Consider the following 27,444-nt stretch of genomic DNA (forward strand, 5'->3'; position numbering starts at 1 on the left):
GGTTGCAGCACACCTGCCCGACAACTGAGCTGCAATACCACTCACAACCTGAGCTCAGGTGTGGCGCTGCTCCAGGAAATAAAGTTTTCATTTGGTATTGTGGTGCGTGTGGCATTGTGTAATCGCTGGTTGCGCCCGGCTGGCACGCCCTGTGACCCATTGTTTGCCCGTGGGGAGCAGACTGGCTCTGCGGCTGTATCTATGGGCCTGGCTTGTGTGTACAGTACACGGGGCGACCAGTGGCATCATAGTCACCGGTATACAGACTGTATAATACAGTGCACACAGATCACGCCCATTATCTTGCACGCTCCGCTCTTTGCCCTGGGATGGGCCGCTCTGTGCGCTGTTCCCTTGTCACTTTGTATCACATAAGGAGGAAATCTGCATTATATATATATATATATATATACACATACATACATATATAGCGCCCCTCCTGGCTGTAGGCAGCGCCTGGAACTGCAGCTCGGTGCAATCCTATTGGCAGAACCTTCAGATCACTATGATATTGGGTTATTATAGCTCTTAAAGGGATGGTCACGCCATTTCTTTGCATGTCCAATTAGAGCACTGGAGTACAAAAAGTTAGTGCACCCCTGCATAGAGCATATGGACGCCCCCTGTAGCCCCCGGTCCCAGCAGATGAGCCCCCAGTGTGTTCTGTTCACTGCACACTTGGGAATTTCACATTCGGAACAAAGACGGATCCGTTATCTGATGAGAAGTGAGAACGGACGCAGAGGAGCGGCGGATTCCGGGGCTCACCCCATATATATATATATATACAGTGTATATAGTGGCCGTCCCCGCTCCGCCTCCCCCCGCCGATGACAGTGCCCGGTAGGAGGGCCCGGAGGAGGCGGCGCCTGCACATGCCCGCACCGGAGCGCCGTGTGATGGGGAGCCGCCCGGTGTGCGCCCGGTGATGGAGCTGCCGGATGGCCCAGGCTAGCAGCAGCGGCGGGGGGCCGCCGGGGGGCCGCGGGGAGCTGTCCCTGGAGGAGGTGCTGAAATCCTACGAGCAGCCGATCAATGAGGAGCAGGCGTGGGCCGTGTGCTACCAGTGTGCCCGGGGGCTGGTGGAGGGGCCCCCGGGGCCCAGGAGCAGGATCCGGGACCCGGCGTCTCTGCTGCTGCACCGGGATGGGACGGTCACCGCGGTGCCGGAGAGTCCGGGCGGCCCAGGTGAGTGCAGCCGGCACCGGGGAGCGCTGCCGGGGAGCGGACGGTCTGACGGCGGGAGGAGAGGAACCGAGTGTATGCACGGTGTATATACTGTATACTAGCATAGTCCTGTCACATGTCACATATCATATATACACGGCAGGTATCACTATATATCATATATAGCATAGTCCTGTCACATATCACATATCATATATACACGGCAGGTATCACTATATATCATATATCATGTCATATCATATATACCATAGTCCTGTCACATATCACATATCATATATACACGGCAGGTATCACTATATATCATATATCATGTCATATCATATATAGCATAGTCCTGTCACATATCATATATACACGGCAGGTATCACTATATATCATATATAGCATAGTCCTGTCACACATCATATATACACGGCAGGTATCACTATATATCATATATATCATAGTCCTGTCACATATCATATATCATATATACACGGCAGGTATCACTATATATCATATATATCATAGTCCTGTCACATATCACATATCATATATACACGGCAGGTATCACTATATATCATATATCATGTCATATCATATATACCATAGTCCTGTCACATATCATATATACACGGCAGGTATCACTATATATCATATATATCATAGTCCTGTCACATATCATATATACACGGCAGGTATCACTATATATCATATATATCATAGTCCTGTCACATATCATATATACACGGCAGGTATCACTATATATCATATATATCATAGTCCTGTCACATATCATATATCATATATACACGGCAGGTATCACTATATATCATATATATCATAGTCCTGTCACATATCACATATCATATATACACGGCAGGTATCACTATATATCATATATCATGTCATATCATATATACCATAGTCCTGTCACATATCATATATACACGGCAGGTATCACTATATATCATATATATCATAGTCCTGTCACATATCATATATACACGGCAGGTATCACTATATATCATATATATCATAGTCCTGTCACATATCATATATACACGGCAGGTATCACTATATATCATATATATCATAGTCCTGTCACATATCACATATCATATATACACGGCAGGTATCACTATATATCATATATCATGTCATATCATATATACCATAGTCCTGTCACATATCATATATACACGGCAGGTATCACTATATATCATATATATCATAGTCCTGTCACATATCATATATACACGGCAGGTATCACTATATATCATATATATCATAGTCCTGTCACATATCATATATACACGGCAGGTATCACTATATATCATATATATCATAGTCCTGTCACATATCACATATCATATATACACGGCAGGTATCACTATATATCATATATATCATAGTCCTGTCACATATCACATATCATATATACACGGCAGGTATCACTATATATCATATATATCATAGTCCTGTCACATATCATATATACACGGCAGGTATCACTATATATCATATATAGCATAGTCCTGTCACATATCATATATACACGGCAGGTATTTATTATTATTATTATACATTTTTATAGCGCCATTTATTCCATGGCGCTTTACATGTGAATACGGGGCAAATATAGACAAATACATTAAACATGAGCAGATAACAAGGCACACGAGTACATAAGGAGGGAGGACCCTGCCCGCGAGGGCTCACAGTCTGCAGGGGATGGGTGAGGATACACTAGGAGAGGGAAGAGCTGGCTGTACGGCTGTTCAGTAGGTTGAGGATCACTGCAGGCTGTAGGCTTGTCGGAAGAGATGAGTCTTCAGGTTCTTTTTGAAGGTTTCTATGGTAGGCGCAAGTCTGATGTGTTGGGGTAGAGAGTTCCAGAGTATGGGGGAAGCACGGGAGAAGTCTTGGATGCGGTTGTGGGAAGAAGAGATGAGAGGGGAGTAGAGAAGGAGGTCTTGGGAGGATCGGAGGTCGCGTGTAGGTAGGTACCGGGAGACCATGTCACAGATGTATGGAGGAGACAGGTTGTGGATGGCTTTGTATGTCAGTGTGAGGGTTTTGAACTGGAGTCTCTGGGCGATAGGAAGCCAGTGAAGGGCTTGACACAGGGGAGAGGCTGGGGAATAGCGGGGGGACAGGTGGATTAGTCGGGCAGCAGAGTGTAGGATGGATTGGAGTGGTGCCAGAGTGCTAGAGGGGAGTCCAGAGAGTAGGAGGTTGCAGTAGTCGAGGCGGGAGATGATAAGGGCATGCACTAGCGTTTTTGCAGTGTTGCGGTCAAGGAAAGCACGGATCCGGGAAATATTTTTGAGTTTGAGACGACAGGAGGAGGCAAGGGCTTGGATATGTGGCTTGAAAGAGAGGGCAGAGTCGAGGATCACCCCGAGGCACCGGGCGTGTGGGACTGGGGATAGTGAGCAGCCATTGACATTGATGGATAGGTCTGGTGGAGGGGTAGAGTGAGATGGGGGAAAGATGATGAATTCTGTTTTGTCCATGTTCAGTTGTAGAAAGCGAGCAGAAAAGAAGGCTGAAATGGCAGACAGACAGTGCGGGATTTTGGTAACACTATATATCATATATATCATATATATCATAGTCCTGTCACATATCATATATACACGGCAGGTATCACTATATATCATATATCATGTCATATCATATATACCATAGTCCTGTCACATATCATATATACACGGCAGGTATCACTATATATCATAGTCCTGTCACATATCATATATACACGGCAGGTATCACTATATATCATATATATCATAGTCCTGTCACATATCATATATACACGGCAGGTATCACTATATATCATATATAGCATAGTCCTGTCACATATCATATATACACGGCAGGTATCACTATATATCATATATCATGTCATATCATATATACCATAGTCCTGTCACATATCATATATACACGGCAGGTATCACTATATATCATAGTCCTGTCACATATCATATATACACGGCAGGTATCACTATATATCATATATAGCATAGTCCTGTCACATATCATATATACACTGCAGGTATCACTATATATCATATATATCATAGTCCTGTCACATATCATATATACACGGCAGGTATCACTATATATCATATATATCATAGTCCTGTCACATATCATATATACACGGCAGGTATCACTATATATCATAGTCCTGTCACATATCATATATACACGGCAGGTATCACTATATATCATAGTCCTGTCACATATCATATATACACGGCAGGTATCACTATATATCATATATAGCATAGTCCTGTCACATATCATATATACACTGCAGGTATCACTATATATCATATATAGCCTAGTCCTGTCACATATCATATATACACGGCAGGTATCACTATATATCATATATAGCATAGTCCTGTCACATATCATATATACACTGCAGGTATCACTATATATCATATATAGCCTAGTCCTGTCACACATCATATATACATGGCAGGTATCACTATATATCATATATAGCATAGTCCGGTCACACATCATATATACACGGCAGGTATCACTATATATCATATATAGCATAGTCCTGTCACATATCATATATACACTGCAGGTATCACTATATATCATATATAGCATAGTCCTGTCACATATCATATATACACGGCAGGTATCACTATATATCATATATATCAGTCCTGTCACATATCATATATACACTGCAGGTATCACTATATATCATATATATCATAGTCCTGTCACATATCATATATACACTGCAGGTATCACTATATATCATATATATCATAGTCCTGTCACATCATATATACACGGCAGGTATCACTATATATCATATATATCAGTCCTGTCACATATCATATATACACTGCAGGTATCACTATATATCATATATATCATAGTCCTGTCACATATCATATATACACTGCAGGTATCACTATATATCATATATATCATAGTCCTGTCACATCATATATACACGGCAGGTATCACTATATATCATATATCATGTCATATCATATATACCATAGTCATGTATATACACTGCAGATATCACTATATATCATATAGCAGATCACATATCATATATCATAGTCATGTATATACACACTGCAGGGGGAGCATGGCTATTTGCATACTATATATATATATATATATATATATATATATATATATCTATATATACACTTTATAGACTGTCCCTACAGATCAGTCACCAGACAGGTGGCACACTATTGACAGGTGTATGCACTCTCCTATAGGGGGCTGGGAAACTGTTGGTGTAGTGCGCCCTTTATACTTTCACCACCAGGTCCAACAGAGCATGCCCACTATGGTTATCCAATCTTGCCTTGTGCAGGCATGTACTATGGAGGACAGAGAATGAACTTCAATCCAATATTGCGGCCAGCATGCAGCCAGCGGGTAAGGAAAGGGTGAATCAAACACCCGAAAACTCCGCCCATATCACCCAAAACCGGTCCCGCCAAATTCAGGTGACAGGTTCACTTTAAAGACCAAGGTCCAACTGAGCATGCTCACAATTATCCACCTGGTTTAACAATGCATGCCTACTACTGTACTCTACCAGGTTTAATGGAGCGTGCTCACTGCAATCATCCACCAGGCCCAACAGAGAATGCCCACTACTGTAGTCGACCTATTCAAACAGAGCATACCCACAATTATCTACCAGACCCAACAAACTGTTGTCCACCTGATCCAGCCGAGCATGCCCACCACAATTATCCATCAGATCCAGCAGAGCATGCCCACCACAATTATCCATCAGATCCAGCAGAGCATGCCCACCACAATTACCATCAGATCCAGCAGAGCATGCCCACCACAATTACCATCAGATCCAGCAGAGCATTGCCCACCACAATTATCCATCAGATCCAGCAGAGCATGCCCACCGCAATTATCCATCAGATCCAGCAGAGCATGCCCACCACAATTATCCATCAGATCCAGCAGAGCATGCCCACCACAATTACCATCAGATCCAGCAGAGCATTGCCCACCACAATTATCCATCAGATCCAGCAGAGCATGCCCACCGCAATTATCCATCAGATCCAGCAGAGCATGCCCACCACAATTATCCATCAGATCCAGCAGAGCATGCCCACACAATTATCCATCAGGTCCAGCAGAGCATGCCCACCACAATTATCCATCAGGTCCAGCAGAGCATGCCCACCACAATTATCCATCAGGTCCAGCAGAGCATGCCCACCACAATTATCCATCAGGTCCAGCAGAGCATGCCCACCACAATTATCCATCAGGTCCAGCAGAGCATGCCCACACAATTACCCATCAGATCCAGCAGAGCATGCCCACACAATTATCCATCAGGTCCAGCAGAGCATGCCCACCACAATTATCCATCAGGTCCAGCAGAGCATGCCCACCACAATTATCCATCAGGTCCAGCAGAGCATGCCCACCACAATTATCCATCAGATCCAGCAGAGCATGCCCACCACAATTATCCATCAGATCCAGCAGAGCATGCCCACACAATTATCCATCAGGTCCAGCAGAGCATGCCCACCACAATTATCCATCAGGTCCAGCAGAGCATGCCCACCACAATTATCCATCAGATCCAGCAGAGCATGCCCACCACAATTATCCATTAGATCCAGCAGAGCATACCCACACAATTACCCATCAGATCCAGCAGAGCATGCCCACACAATTATCCATCAGGTCCAGCAGAGCATGCCCACCACAATTATCCATCAGGTCCAGCAGAGCATGCCCACCACAATTATCCATCAGGTCCAGCAGAGCATGCCCACCACAATTACCCATCAGATCCAGCAGAGCATGCCCACCACAATTATCCATCAGGTCCAGCAGAGCATGCCCACCACAATTATCCATCAGATCCAGCAGAGCATGCCCACCACAATTACCCATCAGGTCCAGCAGAGCATGCCCACCACAATTATCTATCAGGTCCAGCAGAGCATGCCCACACAATTACCCATCAGACACAACAGAGTATGCCCACCACAATTGTCTACTAGACCCAACAAAGCATACCAATTACTGTTGTCCACCTGGTCCAACAAAGCCTGCACGTAAACCAATGATACATGTTACATAGTTAAAATGCCAAAAAGTATGTGTTGGTTACACCCTTTTAAATGTGGTGCTTGGACATAATGTTTTTGCCGCTGTAGATGCCCAGGGCTCCAATAAAAGCTCTCGTTGTGGTTCCGCTGATGTCTGAGTATGCACAGGAGTAGAAAAACATGATTTCTTCTAAATATAGCGCCACCTCTGTCTACAGGTTGTGGGTGGTATTGCATCTCAGCCTTATTCATTTACAGTATATGGAATTAGCTGCAATTCCACACACAACCTGTTGACAGGTGGGGCGCTGTGTCTGAAGTAAAGCAGCCATGTTTTTCTACTCTTGGACCATCCCCTTTAACAGTCTAGAGCAACAATCATCATATGGTTCAGGACGTCGGAGCGCCGCGCAGAACGCTGAGAGTAGTAATAGTGCAAGGTCGTATTGATTTCTGAGAAATTACTGGGAAGAATGGAAAGATCAGACGCCAGCGCTGTACTGATGTAGCAGAGCTCATGATGATATAGCAAACTGAAAGCTGCGATTTTACATAGGACTGCGGTATCTGTGCGTCCAGAGATATAGCAATATAGCACGCTCGGCTCTGCTACATCTGTAGGTGAGCCTGGACATGAAAGATACAAAGCGGCAATGACAGGCTGGTCCGAGGCTGGGACCCCCCCAAGTGATCGCCTGCAACCTTAGAACAAGTGTTTAATTCACCTACAGCGCCACCACAGGACAGATGCAGCATTACACAATTCCTATTGAAGTCAATGGACGTTCTGGGTCCTCCGGAGAGGTGGACGGACAGATAACGTTCCCCTTTAATTCCTGCATATAGCGTAACTGCATTAACCCCTTGTGTCCTAGTAATATCTTGGTATTAATGACGGAGGTGCGGCATTATGTGACCGCAGTGTAGGATCTATTCCTGGCAGTGTACGGTTACACCAAGCCTGGCACGGTTTGCAGATCTCGGCACCTGGGTGCACTTTTTACTTTACTGTTTGGGGGCATCGGTGCCCTGATGACGGCTCGGCACCTGCCCATTGTTTACAGTCCACAGCCTGCGCCATGCAGCAGCCTTCAGCTCCACATCCCCCACCTGCCTCTGCAGCGCCGGAGACAGATGTATGTCACACTATGCAGAGGGCGACCGCCAGACGTCACCGCGCTGCCAGTGCAGCAAATGAGCCCCGCGCCGATCATTTCTGCTAATGTCTTCCTGACAGCTCAGAATCTCAGGACAGTCATTCCCAGGGAATATCTGTCCGATGAAATGCAGATTTGTGCCGTTGCCGTCGGTCGACGACATTGTAATTGCAAACTAGACAAACTGCATTCTGCGCTTCATCCTCGTACAGAGGGCAGAGCGCACCAGATAGCTGACTCGTGCTCTCTCCCTTCATATAACACAGTATGAGATTTCACTTAAAGGGTTCTTCCCAACTTCATAGCTGGATATTGTCAAATAATCCTCGTAAAAAAAAACAAGCACTTTTGCAATTTACTGCTTGTTAAAATTTCAATCCGTTCTCGAGATATGAACACTTTTATTTTTGTTTACAGCTCGTTGCCTTGGAAACCGACCACCGCTGCTTTCTATATTTTAAGCAAGGAGGAGTAGGAGGTAATAGGGATCATGGCCAGCTTAAAAAAAAAAGCACTTACAAGCTTGACAGCAAAGAGTTTATAAGCTCTATGCATGTTCTACTGTTTATATAAGCTCTATGCACGTTCTACTGTTTAGCAGCGGTGGTCGGCCTCCGAGGCAACGAGCTGTCACCAAGAGAAAAGTGTTAATATCTCGAGAACGGCTGAAAATTTAAAAAAGCAGTAAATTGCAGATTTGCTCGTAATTACAAGATCTATACAACGATACCCATATATCAAGACCAGGAAAAAAAACACTTTACTAATTGCAAAATGAAGTTTTGCAGCTTTTAAATATAATTTGTGTTTAAGTCTCTCCTTCTTTTCAATATCTCTTCTAGCTCTTACTGAATGAGACCATTTTGGTAACCAACCCATTTACATAAACAAAGCTCCGCTGCAGTTCCCTGAATAGCCAGATGGTGTGGGGGGCGCTGTTGTGCTTGGATAAAATGGTGAAGAGGACAAAGCTCCACAGTAGTGCTGCACCCGCTTCACTAAGGATGCATTGACACATTTATTGTGCACTTCTTGGGAGACCACCCTCATGCTGAAAATGGGGGCCCAAAAATGGCACCAATGGACAACGCCTGTGACGGCAGCACTGACCCATTACTGATATACCCGTCCCCTGGTGCACGATTCCGGCAGAATACAGAAGCCTCGTTCTTTACATTCTTCTTCCTCTTGTTACATAACTGACATCCGTGCGAGGTAAAAGGCCGTCGTCCTCGGCACGCAGCGAGCCCCCCCCGCTAAATGCATCCAGGAAATAGCATTTCCCATGTCAGACGAATGCATTAGGGCACGGCGGGAGCTTTCAGGAGAAATCAGAGGGGTTGTAGAAATGTGTGCTCTCTCCGCTAATGCAGTTAGGATATGGCTCTGACTGTAATATGCCATAGCAGTGCATTTCCCAGAAACAGCGCCACAAATGGCAACAGCCTATTTGTGGTATTACATCTAAGCGACATCCAAGTGTGATGCAGTACCAAACGTATGCCTTAGACCAGGGGTCCCCAACTCCAGTCCTCAAGGCCCACCAACATGTCATGTTTTCAGGATTTCCTTAGTCTTGCCCACGTAATAATTGCATCACCTGTGCAATGCAAAGGAAATCCTGAAAACATGACCTGTTGGTGGGCCTTGAGGACTGGAGTTGGGGACCCCTGCCTTAGACAAGAGTGGCGCTGTTTCTGGAAGCAGAAATGGTTTCCTATTCTCATCCAACTTGTTTTGTTTATCCCTTTTGCAAAACTGGCGCTATCACGTTAGCACACCTAAGTTGCCCCCATATGCCATAATGAGTGGACCATGATTAGTGCCCACCTTGTGCCTCCCCCCGACTGTAATTGATATGCATGACGTCCCCAGAATCATCTGCACAGCTCATGAAATCCTACGCTTTCAAGCTGACGCATGCGCAGATGATCCCTTTATAACCCCCAACAGGTCTTCTGATCAACCGCACAGGTGCAGAGGATCCCTTTATACTGTCCTCCAATGGGTCTACTGATTGATGGCGCAGACGCATAGGATCCCTATATACCACCCACCAACGGGTCTTCTGATCAATGGCGCAGGTGCATAGGATCCCTTTATACTCCCCCAATGGGTTTTTTGATCAATGGCACAAGTGCAAAGGATCCCTTTATATTGCCCTCCAACGGGTCTTCTGATCAATGGCACAGGTGCAGAGGATCCCTTTATACTTCCCCCAATGGGTCTTCTGATCAACGGCACTGGTGCAGAGGATCCTTTTATACTTCCCCCAAAGAGTCTTCTGATCAACGGCACTGGTGCAGAGGATCCCTTTATACTTCCCCAATGGGTCTTCTGATCAACGGCACAAGTGCAGAGGATCCTTTTATATTGCCCTCCAACGGGTCTTCTGATCAACAGCACAGGTGCAGAGGATCCCTTTATACTTCCCCCAATGGGTCTTCGGATCAACGGCGCTGGTGCAGAGGATCCCTTTATACTTCCCCCATGGGTCTTCTGATCAACGGCACTGGTGCAGAGGATCCCTTTATACTTCCCCCAATGGGTCTTCTGATCAACGGCGCTGGTGCAGAGGATCCCTTTATACTTCCCCCATGGGTCTTCTGATCAACGGCGCTGGTGCAGAGGATCCCTTTATACTTCCCCAATGGGTCTTCTAATCAACGGCGCTGGTGCAGAGGATCCCTTTATACTTCCCCAATGGGTCTTCAGATCAACGGCACAAGTGCAGAGGATCCCTTTATATTGCCCTCCAACGGGTCTTCTGATCAACGGCACAGGTGCAGAGGATCCCTTTATACCTCCCCCAATGGGTCTTCTGATCAACGGCGCTGGTGCAGAGGATCCCTTTATACTTCCCCCATGGGTCTTCTGATCAACGGCGCTGGTGCAGAGGATCCCTTTATACTTCCCCAATGGGTCTTCTGATCAATGGCGCTGGTGCAGAGGATCTCTTTATACTGTCCTCCAATGGATCTTCTGATCAATGGCACTGGTGCAAAAGAATCCCTTTATATTACCCTCCAACAGGTCTTCTGATCAATGGTTCTGGCGTGAGATTTCAGAGCCTTGTGTGGATGATGTATGGGGACATCAATTATAGACAGAGAGGGCACCGAGGAGTCGCCCAGCATGGTCCGCAGAACACAGACGCCCATTGGACCGATCAGTCCTTCCAAACTAACAGGAGGGGCATTATCATGAAAAAAATGGGCATCACAGTGGGTACCAAGTTAGGACTGTCAGACATCACCTCTAAGGTCAGGCACGCCACCGAGAGTGGCTGCTTACAAAAAACGACCCTCTATCCAATTTGGCCCCAACCCTCCAATAAGGTCAGGTTAATGTGGCTAAATAAAAAATTAGGCAAGTCACCTCTGCAAATTTTGGAAAGGATTGGCTCCACATGCTCATCTGCCTCGGATGCGTCTATTGTCCGTAAAATGGCCCAAAGTCGTGCACGCAACAAACATTTTTCCAAGAAGACGATCAGTCTGAACGAGCCCTTGGAAAGACCACAATACAACTGCTTGTATATCACTGGATAAGAATCCTGACCCTAAGGGCTTGTTCAGACATCAGTGATTTATCTGCTGACTGTTTTTCACCAGCGTTTGGTCACCTTTTTATCATCAATTTTCTTTCTTATAAGCTCTTTTCTATAGAGCGCTGCTCTGAAGGTGGCCGGATTCCTCCTCCAATGATCCGGACCCTAAGCCGCCTCTGCTGGCAGCATCGGCTCAACCACGCTGCTGACCGAACTGTCAATCTTCAGGGGCGCACCGCCTCCGCAAAGCAGGAAGCCGGGAGGTAGGGGAGCGGTGCGCCCCTGAAGATCTATGGTGAAACAGCTCCTTTTGGCCCTGAATTTCAGAAAGAAATGTCATTATAGAAAACACAGCTAACGATACATGATGCCGGCACAATTCTCTGCCTCATTTCCTTCCCAGGTGACCTGTAATAAGGAGATAATAACCGGATAATTTGCACTCGGCAGGATTTCTAGATTTCTACTGACTCAAGCTTTGAAGCGCTGAGTGTGCAGAGTTCTGTGCGTAACTTCTGTCTCGGCTTCTCCCAGGCCCCGAATACAGTTCTATACGTAGATGGATCTATAAGAAGCATCAGGCCTGATGGCATTACTAAAGGAAACCTTACCGGACGTTCAGTTATGTATGACGCCTCGTTAAAGGGTCATTCTCAGGTTCTAACATTGATGGTCTATCCTTGGGATGTCATCAATGTCTGATCGATGGGGGAGTGACATCCAGCACCACCGCCGATCATCTGATCACAGTTCTCTAACTAGCACGGCAACATCTGGCTGACATCAGGATACCTACCCCTCCTCACATGCATGTCTACTCTATGATGGTGTTGGGCCCCCAAAAATGAATGTGGTAACCACAGCGTCGGCATTGGCGGCTGCCGCCCGCGGCTCCTCTGTGCTCATTGTCCCGACCTGTTCTGGTTAATGGACCGTGAGCGACTGCATTGTCTGAAGTCGCTGACATTCTGCTCTATTACTTCTTAGAAGTGTAGACAGGACTCATATTTCCAGCTTCGCAAACACAGAGCGTCGCTGACAGAAACACAAATGGTGGAGGAAAAAATAGCAAATGGGATCGGCAACAGAGAAAAAAAAGCAACTGGATTATAGGCACCCATCAGGGAGCAAAAATCCCCCTGTATTCAGACGCTTAGAGCATCTCACCCTAGATTTGATGTGGGTCCTCGGGGGCAGAACCACAATCAGTCCTGGGTGCCCCAAGTCCCTTGTGCCACATAAGATGACACAAGTGTTATAAATGCTAAGTGGCAGCCCTGTTACATATTTTGCATTGGCGCTGCTGGGCCCTTGTGGTTAACCCCCTGGAAAATAAAATGAACATGGGACATGAGAACTAATTTAGAGGGATATTGATGATGTGACGGTTTGTGCAACACTCCATACTGATAATGCCGCCCCATAGTTTATAAATTCAAGCGCTATATAACAGAGCAGGTACGGTAAAGACATAAGTGATAGATGGATATTATTGGAGGGAGCGGTCATGCGCTATTGTCCCATCATGTACGGCATCTTCTCTGCACATGCTGCCGTTTTATTCTCTTGATTGGTGTAATTGCCCTTAATGAGTTTTGCTTTTTCCTAACTAATGAGCCGCCCAAACCTGTCTGACCGCGGGTTTATGAATTAGGCTGTTTTCTTTCTGGAAATAATAATAATAATATTGATTGCAGATAGTATGGTAATGAGGGTGCGTATTAATGAGAAGAGTAATAGACAGTGGTATCAGGCGTATGGCATATTGGAATCATCTCAGGGTACTGATTTGGGAAATATGGGGTAGGACTTGCCCCCATCGCTGCTCCAGATAATGGCCCATGAGTTTCAAGTTACGCCACTGTCTGCAGCCCAACACTTGTACATGCAGACATCAACGGTATGACAACACGTGAGACCACTGCTGGGCTACCATCATCACGGGAACCACTGGAAATTCAGAGATGGAGCGGAGGGGTCTTCATGTGTTATTTTTATAACTTTCTCAACACTTGGTCGTAAAACCCTTGTTAAGGAGATATTCCCATTTTATAAAGTAATAGTATATTACTAGGATATCCATCACTTTATATTCCGTTGGAATTCCAGCTCTGAGACCCCCACGGATCATGAAACAGAAGGCAGCGGCAGTGCTGGTGTATAAAAGGGAACCTTGTCCCTGATGTCAGATCATAAAGTGATAGCGTATCCACCGTACAAAATGGGAATAATCATTTAAGTCCTAAAATTGTGTTGGTGGCAAGGGTCTGAATGTATATATTGTTATGGGGGGCACACCACCTATGGTCGGGTGCGTGGCTTTACTAATAGAGATGTGTTTGCTTAGGTGACTCCACATCCGTCACTAATCATATTGCATGTGGCTGATTCTAGCTCCACGCCTATCATATCACTGACATTACTCAGGTGTCACAACATGACGGCACGCTATCACAATATTACCATTACTAACACGCGAGGCGCCGCGCAGCTCCTGAAGAGGTAAATGCCGTACAGCTGCCAGCGATGTATCATCATAAAATCATCATTTCATGCAGGCTGTTGTCCATGAAATGAACCCCCATATTCAGCTCCCCTCTAGGCGCTCTCATGGAGGTTGTACGGCAGCGTCCCTTTATCAGGACTCCCAATACAGAGCTGTCCATTGTGGATGACCCTATGATAAACATTTGGAGTTTCACATCAGGTTTGCACCCCGTGTTTATGTTTATTTGCCGTGTGTTTGTGTTTCTTCCTCTTTCCACAAGTACCTAATTATATATGACAACATCGACTGGTCTACCGCCACGCAATGGCGTCTCTTCCTCACCACAAATATGGCTGCAGCGCCGGCTCAAGCATTGTCTAGCAGATGTTTCTTATAATGGATGGTCAGACTATCCTGTGTGATGGAGGCTTTTGCAGGGCTCTCTTGATACTGAGCACACACTTATGATGGATTCCGTTGCGGCGGAGGATCTGGCAGCGTTGTCGTGTTTGTGTAGGATGTTTGACTTTATATGGAGTATTTAAAGCGACTTTGGAACAAACAAGAGGCGAGTGTCGTATTTGTATAAAGTCACGATTCTCATTTCACCATCAGCTTTTCTTGGTTACCTTGCTCTCGGCTCTTCTTCCGGAGATTTTACAGGCAATACTACCTGGGAAAAGTAAGCAAATTAGCTCTCCGCCAGACATAAGAGCACTGTATCTCTACTGCCTACCTGTAAGTCAATGTCTGACCCGTTGAGGAACCACCTTGGTGCTGAAAAGTGTCTGTACATTTGTCATAGATTAGCTCTTTTTACCTCCCGCTGCGATCAGTGGTCCTCCTGCTTACTAGGTGGTCACACGGTGGTAGAGGGTGCAAATCAATTATCAGGATCCAGTCCACGGACCATGTTAATAATTATCGATGACCACCGGATAAGAGCCCTGAGAACTGCCTCATACATAGCCTGGTGCAATGTCATCGACAGACTGGCTCATCAGAAAAGGAGCCAAGAATGCTGGTAGATAAGGGAGTATTAAATAGTCAATTTTTTTTGCCTGGTGTAAAAGCCGCTGTTTTCCTGAATCCGGCGTTGTTTTTCTTTTTTTTCTGCTTCTTTCCATTCCTGAGATATGACCCCTTCTTCCCTGTGTGTAAAATCTGTCCCTTAGCTAAGTGGGCGTGGTCCTCAAGAAGATGCCCACAGCTAAATGTTGAGGACCACGCCCACTTGGTGAGAGGACTAGATTTACATGCAGGAAAAACAGGGTCCTATCTCAGGAATGGAGAAGCACAGAAACAAAATTAAAACATTGCTGGATTCAGGAGAAAAGCGGCATTTACACCAGGTAAATAAAATACATATTTATAGTAAATGATACGTCCCCTTTAAGGATGACGATTAGCTGATTGTCTATGCACAAAGTAATCCTGATCATCAGTGATGTAGATTTAAGGGATCCAGATGTTGCTCCAAGGGCTTAGTGCTAAAAGGGGCACAAACCTGCCAATAAGGATGTGGTTATTGTTAAAGATGCTGCATCAGAGTGATGCTGTCATACTAGTGATACATATATAAGTATCTGTGGATTCAATACAATGTGTGGGCCTCTCACCATTATAATGGCTGTCAGAGCAGGATATTGGCCTCATGTTCAGTGTTTGGCTTGTGTTGTGTTGGACGCTGTGTGTAATGCAAACAGTGAATTCATGGAAGGCGTTGGAGCGTGCCATCACCTTATCTATAGTTATTGCCTGGGCACATGCCCCACCATTACCAGTGCAAGGATTAACCATTTAATTGCCTCTTATCGCAGCCCAAATGTGATTAAGAAGTTTAAGCATAGGGTATTTTTTTGGGCCAGTAAATGTATTTGTTCTCTGTAGGTCCTATATCCAGTACAGATCCCCAGGGACTGAGTAGCTCATGTTATAGCAGGTCAGGAGTAATATTCTCCGCTCTAATGATACGTTTTCTTCTTTTCTGTCTCCAGGGATCACTGGGAGTGCCGCCCTTTCATCACTCACAGAGACCCAGGTAAGATCTATGACCAGATCAGATAACCTGCCCGCCAAGTGTGGGAATTGTGCATCTTTCTAAAAAGTTTCTGAATCATTCCCTTCTCTCAAATTGTTGAAAACTAAATTGTGACATCTGCTCCCGGGAAAGCTGGGTGACAGCCAATATGACCTTTCCGATAGAGGCGGTCACTCAGCTTTTTTACATCAGCAATTCATGATCCACAAAAAGGAGCATTACCCAAAATGGTTTCCGCTTGAAAATTCGCCATTTTTGACCTCCACAAAAAATTCAGTGTGAACACAGCCTTACTTCCACTCCCGATTTCCCAAGCTACGAGCGTCGCTCCGCTACGGGAAACATGTTAATTTCCCGTAGATCAGAGAATTTTAATGATGAGATTATTTGGATAAGATTATAATTAGTCTTACATTTATAATGGGATAATTGCACTGCGGTGAATCCACTAATTCACAGACAGCTCTGCCCTATTTCCTACTCACACTGTATTACACGTGAAATTTTTATGTTATATCTTGAAAGAAAGAAAAGCGCACAAGCTAGCGCGACACCATAAGTTCCAGCATGTTCATGTTGCCTTTTTAATTATTTTTACTTACGACTTTTAATTAACTAAGCCTAGGTTAGGGCTATGCATGCGGTAAAATCGTGTTGAAACGGCACCAACACCGCAGTGACCGAGATTTTTGCAATGACCATGTGGTTATCGGCCACCTTTTTTCCCCCATAAGCTCAACGTAAAACTGCATATGATAACCAGTTGAGCCACCATTAGCCACAAGTGTCGTCTTCCAGCTCTGCTAGACATCCACAGGTTCAGACAATGATACGTCTCTTTTTTCCCAACCAGTCATCTCTGATCTACCCCAAGAACAATGGAACTGGGCATGTTGAAAATCAACATTCCCAATCCTTGTTACTCAGAACACCTATACTCACCTCTGGTGCCGACACTGCTCCAGCGATATCGGCACTGCCTCTCCCGGGGCTTACGTAACATTATTATGTCATGCGATCACTGTGGCCAATTAGCAGGCACTTCCCTCCTTCGGACACAATTGACATCCGGAGGAAGTGAGAGCTGCGACTGCTCCTTCACTTCCTCCGGATGTCCGATGGAGGGGACAGTGAAGCAGACGCTAACTGACCTCAGGGATCGCATGACATAATAATGTTACGCAAGCCCCGGGAGAGGCAGTGCCGGCATCGCTGGAAAGGCACCGGCACCAGAGGTGAGTATAGGCGTTCTGATAAGGAATGGGCATGTTGGTTTTCAACATGCCCAATTCTATTGTTCTCAATGTAGATAAGAGGTGACTGGCTGGGAAAAGGTGATGTATCATTGTATTAGAGTATTATTTTACAAACACAGGGATTGAGAAGGAGATGACCGACTAGTGGACAACCCCTTTAAGTTGCTGGTGCTGTAAAAAAAAATTGAGGATTATACATGTGATAAATCTGCGTCAAATATGCATTGTGTGAATTTAGCCTCAGATTTGAGTGTCACTTTTATCTGTAATCCCCTTTTTTGCTGCCTTCTTACCTCTGGACATGCTGGAAGTAATGGGCTATGTTCACATTTTTTTTTTTTAAGGCCAAAATTTTCAAGCGGAAACCGCTTTAAAGAAACGCTCCTATTTAGGGAAGGTTTTGGAGGACTTTTTTTTATTATTTGCAGCCTTTTGATTGGATACTACCTAGTTTAGAGTGGATTTCAAAGACGTGATTATTTTTCCACCAATTTTTTGCGAAAAAAAACCCAAAAAACTTCTCATATGAACAGGAAAGCGGATTATTCATAGAAATTAGTGGGATTCTTCAACTTTTTTTTTAGAGCAGTTAAAAAAACACATTAAAAAACTGTGTGTGAACATGGCTGTACTGTTCTGGCAGGGTAATTCAGGGGGATTCTGTGGGGTATGGGTAAGGACATGGTATAGGAAATCTTCTAGCAATGAAAATGACCCTGATGTTATTTCTGGACCTCGATCGGGGAAATTTATAGGAAATAGGCAATGGCGGACCTGTAATGTAGGGCGGCAGGTAATGACTGCTACGATCATCCATCTTGTCCAGAAGAGAAGACGGTGGCCTGCAGATGGTTCACTTTGTTATGTCTCCTCCTTGCCTCTCTGCAGATGGTGCAATGTCTGGGCTTTACCATCTACCGGGCACTGGACTGGGGTCTCGATGAGAGCGAGGAGCGAGAGCTCAGCCCCCAGTTGGAGCAGCTCATAGACCTCATGGCCGCCAGTGACTCCGAGGGAGTCATGACAGACGAAGGTTATGAAGGAACAGAGGATGAAGATGAGGAAGCGCCTCCAAAGGTGGTGCGGAGTTTTTCAGCAGTTTTGCGCTTTTGTGCATCCCATCTCCCGGAGCCCCTGGAGGCATCAGTCCACTACCAGGCGGTGTGTAGGGCGCTGTTTGCAGAGACCATGGAGCTTCAAGCTTTTCTCCATAAAATACGGGAAGCCAAAGAGGTGAGAGTGAAGCCCCCCATGACCTGTCCTTGATGACATCCCGGATAACACGTTGGTTTTAATTTCTTAGATGCTGAAGAAGATGAAGGTGGAGGAGATGGAACCGGACGGACTGGTGAACCTGCAGAACACAGACTGGGTGAGCGGGAAGGATGCGGGTTCACGATAGGTCTGGCGGCTTTGGCCACGACACGGGTCATGTGGGCAAAGAACTTGGTATGGAGTACAATGCAGGTGAACGCGGCTGCATCGTGACCCATAAGTTGGCTGCAAAAAATCCAACTGGTTGTGACACCATTCACCTGCGATGTCGGAGGTGTGCAGTTTCGGCCTTTTGTGCATCATCTAGGCAAAGAAATATAAGGGTGGAAAAAGTAAAAAACAAAAACCTCCAGGTATTAATTTCTAAAAGGGTCTCTGCAGCGCCTCTCATTTCTGTGTCGGAAAGCTGACTCTGCAACTTTTCTGCTCAGTGCCAACCTTAAATTCCCGGACATTTTTTTCCAATGTCTGTGAGAAGTAAAGATTTATCCATTTTTTTTTTTGTTTTTTTTTTTTTTTGAGGACGGTGTAACCCCTGCATTAGAAAAATCCAATATGGTGACTCTGTCCAGTGGTGAAATAAGAGGTGCAGCAGAACCCCTTTATTATGCATTTGTGGTTCTATATGTGTGAACGTGACCCAAGTTAAAAAAAAAAAAAAATTATCCGATTTGTCTGAACCTGTGCAATTCCGTGCACCCCCAACTAATAGATTTTGTGATGGAGCGAGAAAACTATATGGATGCAGAGCGTGAGCGTGTGTCATATTTATGTCTGGAGATCCCAACCTGGTCCTTATGATGCCATCAGTTCTGGTCAGTAGGATAAAGTTTGGGCAAAATCTTGCGGCTTTGGAAAAATGGAGTAGGGTCCCATCAGAGAAGTGGGGGTTTCTGGTGCTGGAGCATAATGCCGTGGTGGGGTGTAGCCTCGGACTTGATATAATGTGATGAGCCCCAACCTTCTGGTTGGAATAGGAAGCTCCTTGCACATGAGAGCAGCTGGATGGGTTAATCCTGGAGACATCCTGAGAGAGGCACCTGTGTAAATCCCTGAGCATGGAGTGAGTGCTGCTAGTCCTTCATGTCCGCATCACCATGTCCTGCGGTGGTTGTGTGTCCCGCCATACTACGGTCACTGTGTGTGTGGCTCTCTGCTCCGTGCTGGGTGCTGTGCAGTATGTGCTGTGCTTTGTGTGCGCGTCTCACGGCTGTGCGCGTCCTGTTGTGTGCTCGGTGCTGTGCACATCACACCTGGTGTCTTGCGCTCTACAGGCACGTTTGTGGGTGCAGCTGATGAGAGACCTCCGACATGGGGTACAGCTGAAGAAGGTGCGGGAGAAGACGTTTAACTCTTTGCCCACCGAGTACCAGCTCACTCCATTTGAGATGCTTATGCAGGACATCAGGGCACGAAACTACAAACTGCGCAAGGTCATGGTGAGTACAAAGTAACTCTGGGGCTTCGTGCAATGTGCTGAGGTTTTGGCGCAATTTTTTTTGCTGGGATTTCAGAACCGCCATATATGTTCCCTTACCAAATCGTCAGAATTGCCCACTATGGCGCTTGTGTAAGTGTAGTGATGAGCGAACGTGCTGGGATAAAGTGTATCCGAGTGTGCTAACCGAGTGACTTCGGCGTGCTCGAGTAATTTGTCCATGTCTTGCGGCTGTTAGACAGCAGGGATTGCCTGTGTTGCAGCTGTCAAATAGCCGCGGGGACATGAACATGTTTTTCGAGCATGCCAAAGTGACTCGGTTAGCACACTCGGATACACTTTATCCCAGCACGTTTGCTCATCACTGAGAGTTATTCCCCAGAGAGTTATCTGCTACTCATACTTACTGATTAGTGTATATCCGACTGCTAGTACCCCCAGAAGTCAAGAAAATGGGGTCGTCTGCAGAGCCTCGACTTAAATGGAAGACCTCCGCTGCATGTCTATGGGACTGCAGGAAATGGTGGAGCGCTCTGCTTGACTTTTGTGCTTATTTTTACCATGACTGTGTTAGCCGTTTCTCCTGTGTGCAAAAAAAAAACAAAACAGAATAAGCAAGTAAAGAATGGACGTCTGGCGGAGTTCTGAGTTGGGTATGCATGTCGGAAAGGCCTCAGCTGATCACATCCACGCGGATCCGATCTCATCCACATACTGCAGAGACTTTCCACTGTGCAGGTTTTGCAATCCTAATCTAATTCTTCACAGGTCGGTGGAGACATTGCTCCGAAGGTCAAGAAGGACGCACATGAACTAATCCTGGACTTCATCAGATCTCGTCCTCCTCTGAGGCCGGTGAGGCAGACCGTCGTATGTCAGTCATTGATCGGAGCAGCGCCGTCTGTAAACTGATCGCTTCTATTCTCTGCAGGTGTCGAAAAGGAATCTTCCCCCGTTGCCGCTCAGACCAATTAGTCTCCATGAGAAGATTCTGGAGGAGATTAAACAAGAGCCAAAACTGCGTCCTGTGCCCACGGAAAGGCGAGGACAGAAAGGTGCGGTGGCGAAGGGTTAAAAAAAGATGGACGATCAGGCTCGGATTAAGCTTTTTCTGCTCCAATATTACGGCCACATACTGCTGAAATAATAACCCCATAATGAGCTTAAAAACATCCATGAGGCTCAAATATCCTAACTATAGTGCAAGTAACGGGGCCATAAGGCATGTAAAGACCCCCAGAGACATTTAACATATTTTTGGTGGCGTCTGACGACCATCTGATTTGTATGGGGGCTTCCCAACTCATGTGTCAGGTAAGAGAATGGCGGCCCACTGTACATGCCGGATCCTCTTATTTCCAGGGTAAATGAGCCGCAAATGGAGAAAGGTCTCCGGACATTACGTTCCGATCTCGCTGCCGGTATAGTCATTGACCCCATTTCTCACCCGCCCGTTGTCCCATTTTTCTGTTTTATCTCCGGTTCTCTGTCAGGCTTTGGCTCGCTCCCGTGTATCGTGGACGCTTATTCTGCTGACAAGAAGTCAACGTCTTGTATCAACCTCTCAGTCCCGGACGCTGCGGCCCCTCGGGCTCGTCCCCGAATACTGCTCAAGGCTCCCACGCTGGCAGAGATGGAGGAGATGAATCTGTCTGAGGTACAAGGACCCGAATATTCACCTGGAAAGATTAAGGCTCAAACACGTGCCAATATGGAGACTGGAAAATGGGTGACTGTGCAACGGGCTTCAGTACTACACCTGTATTATACCCCAGAGCTGCACTCACTATTCTGCTGGTGCAGTCACAGTGTACATACATTACATTACTGATCCTGAGTTACATCCTGTATTCTACTCCAGAGCTGCACTCACTATTCTGCTGGTGCAGTCACTGTGTACATACATTACATTACTGATCCTGAGTTATATCCTGTATTATACTCCAGAGCTGCTCTCACTATTCTGCTGGTGCAGTCACTGTGTACATACATTACATTACTGATCCTGGGTTACATCCTGTATTATACCCCAGAGCTGCACTCACTATTCTGAGTATGATACAGGATGTAACTCAGGATCAGTAATGTAATGTATGTACACAGTGACTGCACCAGCAGAATAGTGAGTGCAGCTCTGGGGTATAATACAGGATGTAACTCAGGATCAGTAATGTAATGTATGTACACAGTGACATGTATGTTATCGGCCCCCAGTGTCTTCACCCTTGAGCACCGGCCACACTGCCTGATGCATTGTAATATCAGGGCATTTAGGAGAGTGGGGTATATAATAAAAGTGACTCCCCCCACAATTCTGCTGTAACCCTGAGGTATCGCCGTCTTCCCCCAGGATGATGACTCCCCCAATTCTGAGCTGCGGCGGGTGATCAGTGCTCCTTTGCCCCTGAAACGTGACCGCTCCTTTTCGGAGCAGGACCTGGCACAGTTACAGACTGAGATGGGGCACCGGCCACAGAGGGAAACGACTCCAGAGCAGCCAGGACCGGAGTCTCGGGCGCGATCTGGCAGCATGACCACCCCGCAGCGGCCCCTGCATCGGCATCTGAGTAAGCGGCTGCTGCGTCCCCTCTGTGCGGGGTTTTCCTCTGTGCATGTACGGTAATGGCACATTTCCCTTTACAGTGGGTTACTCAGACTATGGCAGCCCCGGATCACCATCGCCCAGCCTCAGCTCCGTGCAGGAGAAGGCAGAGCCGGAGTCCGCCGCAGACAGCAGCTCCCGCCATCGTTGGCTGGTACGTCTACATTTTCTTTGTGTCTTCTGGTCTCGGATGGCGTCACTGACTGTAATGTTTTTTTTGCAGGAGTTCAGTCACCCGGTGGACACGTTGGCGTTGACCGTGGAGGAGGTGATGAACGTGCGGCGTGTGCTGGTGAAGGCCGAGATGGAGAAGTTTCTGCAGAGCAAAGAGCTGTACACCAACCTAAAGAAAGGAAAGGTATGGAGGAGGACAACCACCACCATCATGCGAAAACCTGCACTGTCGGCCATATTGGCTTGTGCCAATCAGATCCTCACGGCCTTCGTGCTTCGTTCCTTAGGTTTGCTGCTGTTGCCGGACGAAATTCCCTCTGTTCTCTTGGCCTGCGAATTGTCTATTCTGTAAAAGGTGAGCGATTCCTACGCTATGGACGGATGGATGAACTGTTGTACTTGCACTTTGTCACCCACTTCCAGATTTGTCCTTATTAGAACCATGTGACGGTGCACGTTTTACCATCTTTTTGCCTAACTCACTCTTTTCCTTACTGAGGGATTGTTTGAAAACTTTTGCAGCACCGTCCCCAAGTGAATTCTTAGCATTCTTTCGCCATCTGGTGGTTGCTTGAAGAATTGCAAGTCACAATTAGGGTTTTTTTTTTCATGGATTATAATGCTTTGACGTATGGAGATATTGAAATATTAAAACTCATTTTTCTTATTTCTAGATCTGCTTGTGGCTCCTGTAGTGTTAAGGTAAGATTGCAGGTGGGAAATGTGGTATTTGTGGTACTACATGACCCAGTCCGGACAGATAGTTTGTCACTTTAATGTATATTTGCTGCGCACTTATGGATATATTCTAGATGAAGCTTCCCGCCAAGAAGTTGGGGCACATCCCGGTCTACAGTGTGGGGTTCGAGACCCCCCAAGGAGTAATCAGCACAAATGGAAATGCTCACAAGAAGCGGGATGCCTTCCAGTGAGTATCCATTTACTTTCGGGCTGCGAAGATGACGGTGGCTCTAATGCACGGCCATTAATACGTATCAGTGCGGCTGCATTGCAGCGTCCCCCCAAAAAAACACGCTTCTGTTCTGACGATCCCCAAAAAAGTTGCACGTGGCTGCATTTTACTTTTTTATTTTTGGGATAAGGTTTTTACCTTGTGCTCATTGTCGCCCCCTGCTGAACAAAATGCAATTAGCAGGGGGAAAAGAGCTGACAACAGACATCAGCACAATTTTAGTTGCTAGAAAAAAAATAAAATCCAGAATTGGAGAAAAAAAAAAAATATATGCTTTCTAACGGAAACAGCGCCACCTGTGACCACAGGATGTGTCTGGTATTGCAACTCAGTCCCATTGAAGTGAATGGAGCTGAGCTGCAGTATAGTAATGGCATACTCCGTGGAAGAAAATAGCCATGCAATCCTTGTCATTTATCCTTGAGGCTGCAGTGCTGCATTTTTCCCTACAGAGCGGCGCTCTTGGACACCCAGCGCTGCCGTTCCATGAATACCTGGTGTCCAGAGCGAAACTCTTGAACAGTAATCCAGTTATGCCGCGGATATCTAATTTCAGGGGTCCCAGATCAATAAATATGCCATCATTTTATCAGATGTGAATACCCCTCTAACTGCTGTAATGCTGCCCCCTTATGGACAAATCTGTGCATACATAACTGGAATTGCCCTTTAAATGCTGCCCCATCACAGTAATGCTCCTCTCCACTTTTGCCCAGGTCCTGCAGCGGCCTGTCCTGGAAGAACGTCGAGGGTCAGTTCCCCCACATCTACGCTCAGGGTTCTGTTCTGAAGGACGTGTGTTCGGACTGCGCCTGCTTCATCCGCGACGTGGTCTGCTCCAGCCGAAAAAGTGTGGACATCCTAAACACCAGACCCCGACCGGGGACCTCTCACCCCCAATATCGGACAGTCAAGAAACTGTGATGAAATGGCGCAGCCGTCGCACCTTCTGCCCCCCACACCGATCCCTCCCGCTAATGTAGAGTCCTGTGGGAGGAGGGGAGCAAATGTTAACCCCTCCTAACCCAGGTGCTTATAACCTCTCCTATGTATAATATGATGCTTATACTGAATGAACCGATTGATGTGAGCAGATGCCTTGAGGAGAGGAGCTGGTGTCATCGCTGGTCCTGGAGGGAAGACCTGTCCTGAGGAAGGTGCTGGGTCACCAGGGACATCAGATGGATCATTGAGTCATATCAGTGCCCACACTGCTCCTGAAACCTCATTTTAATACACCATGGGTCTCCAGAAATCAGTCCCTCTATCGCCACCTATAGACTAATTTTACACGAATTTGTCCCGTGGATCACTGAACTGAAAATTGGATACGCCCTAAGTGAAATCCGTACTAAATGTTGATTCCATGAATGTCTTATTTTTTTTTTACTTGTTGTAATTACCGCTGTTCTCCTGAATCCAGCGCTGTTTTTCTTTCGTTCCTGCTCCTCTCCGTTCCTGAGATATGGCCTCCTCCTCCCCATCTATAACTGTAGTCTTGTTGGCAAGTGGGTGTGGTCCCCAAGAAGACTCCCACTTGGCTGAGAGATCAGATTTATGTATGGGGAAGAAAGGGCCATATCTCGTGAATGGAGGGGCTCAGGAGCAAAAGAAAAACATCGCCAGATTCAGGAGAACAGCGGCATTTACAGCTGATAAAAATTACATATTTATGTGCAAGAACGTAATATTAGGAATTAGCAATTTCCTAACATATTTGAAAATGTATAACCTCCAGTAATGACATCTGTGTCTTAGACCCAGTGGTTTTACATATGATGGGGGTGCAAGGAAGTTTTCCAGCCTGGTCACTGAGCCTCGTGACAGTTTTTTTTTTCTAATGTAAAATGTCATTTTAGGTAATTGCCAGAAAAGCAGTTTCCGTAAGCAAAATTTCTACATTACCATGGGAAAAAAAATCCTGCAGAATTGTGCCGCTTTGAAACACCTCCCAACATGCCCTGACCGCTGCGAGGCCACAGGGTTGCTGCACACTGCAAGGCCGTTAAGTGTCATTACACATTGAGTCTAGTTTCACATATCGGGTGAATGTCGCAGCCCGACTGGGCGCCCACCCACTGCCCGCTATTGCTGGTTTGGGTCATTAGAACCACAATCGGGCGGGACAATTCGCCATATTAATGGAACAGAAATGTGCTTGTATTACACTGGGGTGAAAGTGACCTTAGGGTTTGTTGTTGTAGTTTTACAATAGCAGGGGAGTTAATGTGCGCAGGCATCACTACTGTGAAAATCTGCTAATATAGAAGGGGATTGATGTGAGAGATTACAGCCCCCAGATATTAAAGGGTATAAGTGGATCGCCCCCCTAAGTACCTGGGGTCCGGCTCTTCTGCAGGGGTATAGTCATGATCATCCTGCTGCTATACCCCGTGTGACCAGCAGAGGCAGTATTTTCCTATGTACAGGACATGGAGTTGTCTTCACGCCTCCATATCACCAGGTCTCACAGCAGTAGGATTTTGGGGTGTAGATTATCTGGACCAAGCAAAAAGCAAAAATAATGTTGAGTTGCCTTTAAGGCATGGATGTTCCAGTTCACAGGGGAGTTCAGTTGCACTCACGACCCGGTGTGAACCTCACAGTATCCTCTGCCTTGTCCCTATTGCATGTGCCGTCCTATCGTCCTGAATTGTCTTTTAATGCAGCCTCATCCGCTTCCCAGACTCCCTCTGGTTATATACAGGAGGCTGTATCGCTACACAGGACCTTTAATATGGAGAAGTACAGGTGCGCCGGCTGAGATTTAACCCCTTGAGGACTGGCCGAGCTGATTAACTGTTGCAGGGCGACGTTTCGCCAGTTCTCGAGCCGTCCTCAGGTGGTTCAAATCCTATTTTTGTAAGAAAATAAAAAAAAATAAAAATGTAAAGACTGAATGATTGTGTAAATATATATATAATGTACATGTATCTAAGGTAATTGCATCTCCCTGATCGCACTCGTCATAAAATGTCGCACTGCAGTAAAGATTGGGATTTCTTTTTCTACATTGTCCGTGTCGAGTTCTTCTTTAGTCTGTAGAGACTGAGAACCTGCGTCGATGTGTGGGGGGTCTACGGAGGTCTTGGAGAGCATGAGGGGGCAATAGTATCAGTTTTTAATAGATGTATTGCACAGATTACATGGGGAGAACATGGATGTCTGAATGAGGAGTTATGTGGAGACTGAAAGCTTGTGGCTTGCTCA

At 46.1% G+C, this 27,444-nt stretch overlaps 1 protein-coding gene across 1 annotated transcript; it reads left to right on the forward strand.

The window, feature by feature from the left end:
* Positions 1-881: 881 nt before the first annotated feature.
* On the forward strand, positions 882-27,243 carry SPIRE2 (spire type actin nucleation factor 2). The gene is made up of 15 exons (XM_069739009.1): positions 882-1,188; positions 16,473-16,516; positions 18,661-19,005; positions 19,076-19,144; positions 20,322-20,486; positions 21,254-21,340; positions 21,417-21,540; positions 21,979-22,142; positions 22,836-23,052; positions 23,129-23,241; positions 23,311-23,445; positions 23,549-23,616; positions 23,936-23,963; positions 24,074-24,189; positions 24,951-27,243. Exons 1-15 carry the CDS (start codon positions 942-944, stop codon positions 25,156-25,158), a joined length of 2,130 nt encoding a protein of 709 aa, XP_069595110.1. The 5' UTR covers positions 882-941; the 3' UTR covers positions 25,159-27,243.
* Positions 27,244-27,444: the final 201 nt, after the last annotated feature.

The sequence above is a fragment of the Ranitomeya imitator genome, chromosome 9, assembly GCF_032444005.1.
Source record: "Ranitomeya imitator isolate aRanImi1 chromosome 9, aRanImi1.pri, whole genome shotgun sequence".
Lineage (NCBI taxonomy): Eukaryota > Metazoa > Chordata > Amphibia > Anura > Dendrobatidae > Ranitomeya > Ranitomeya imitator.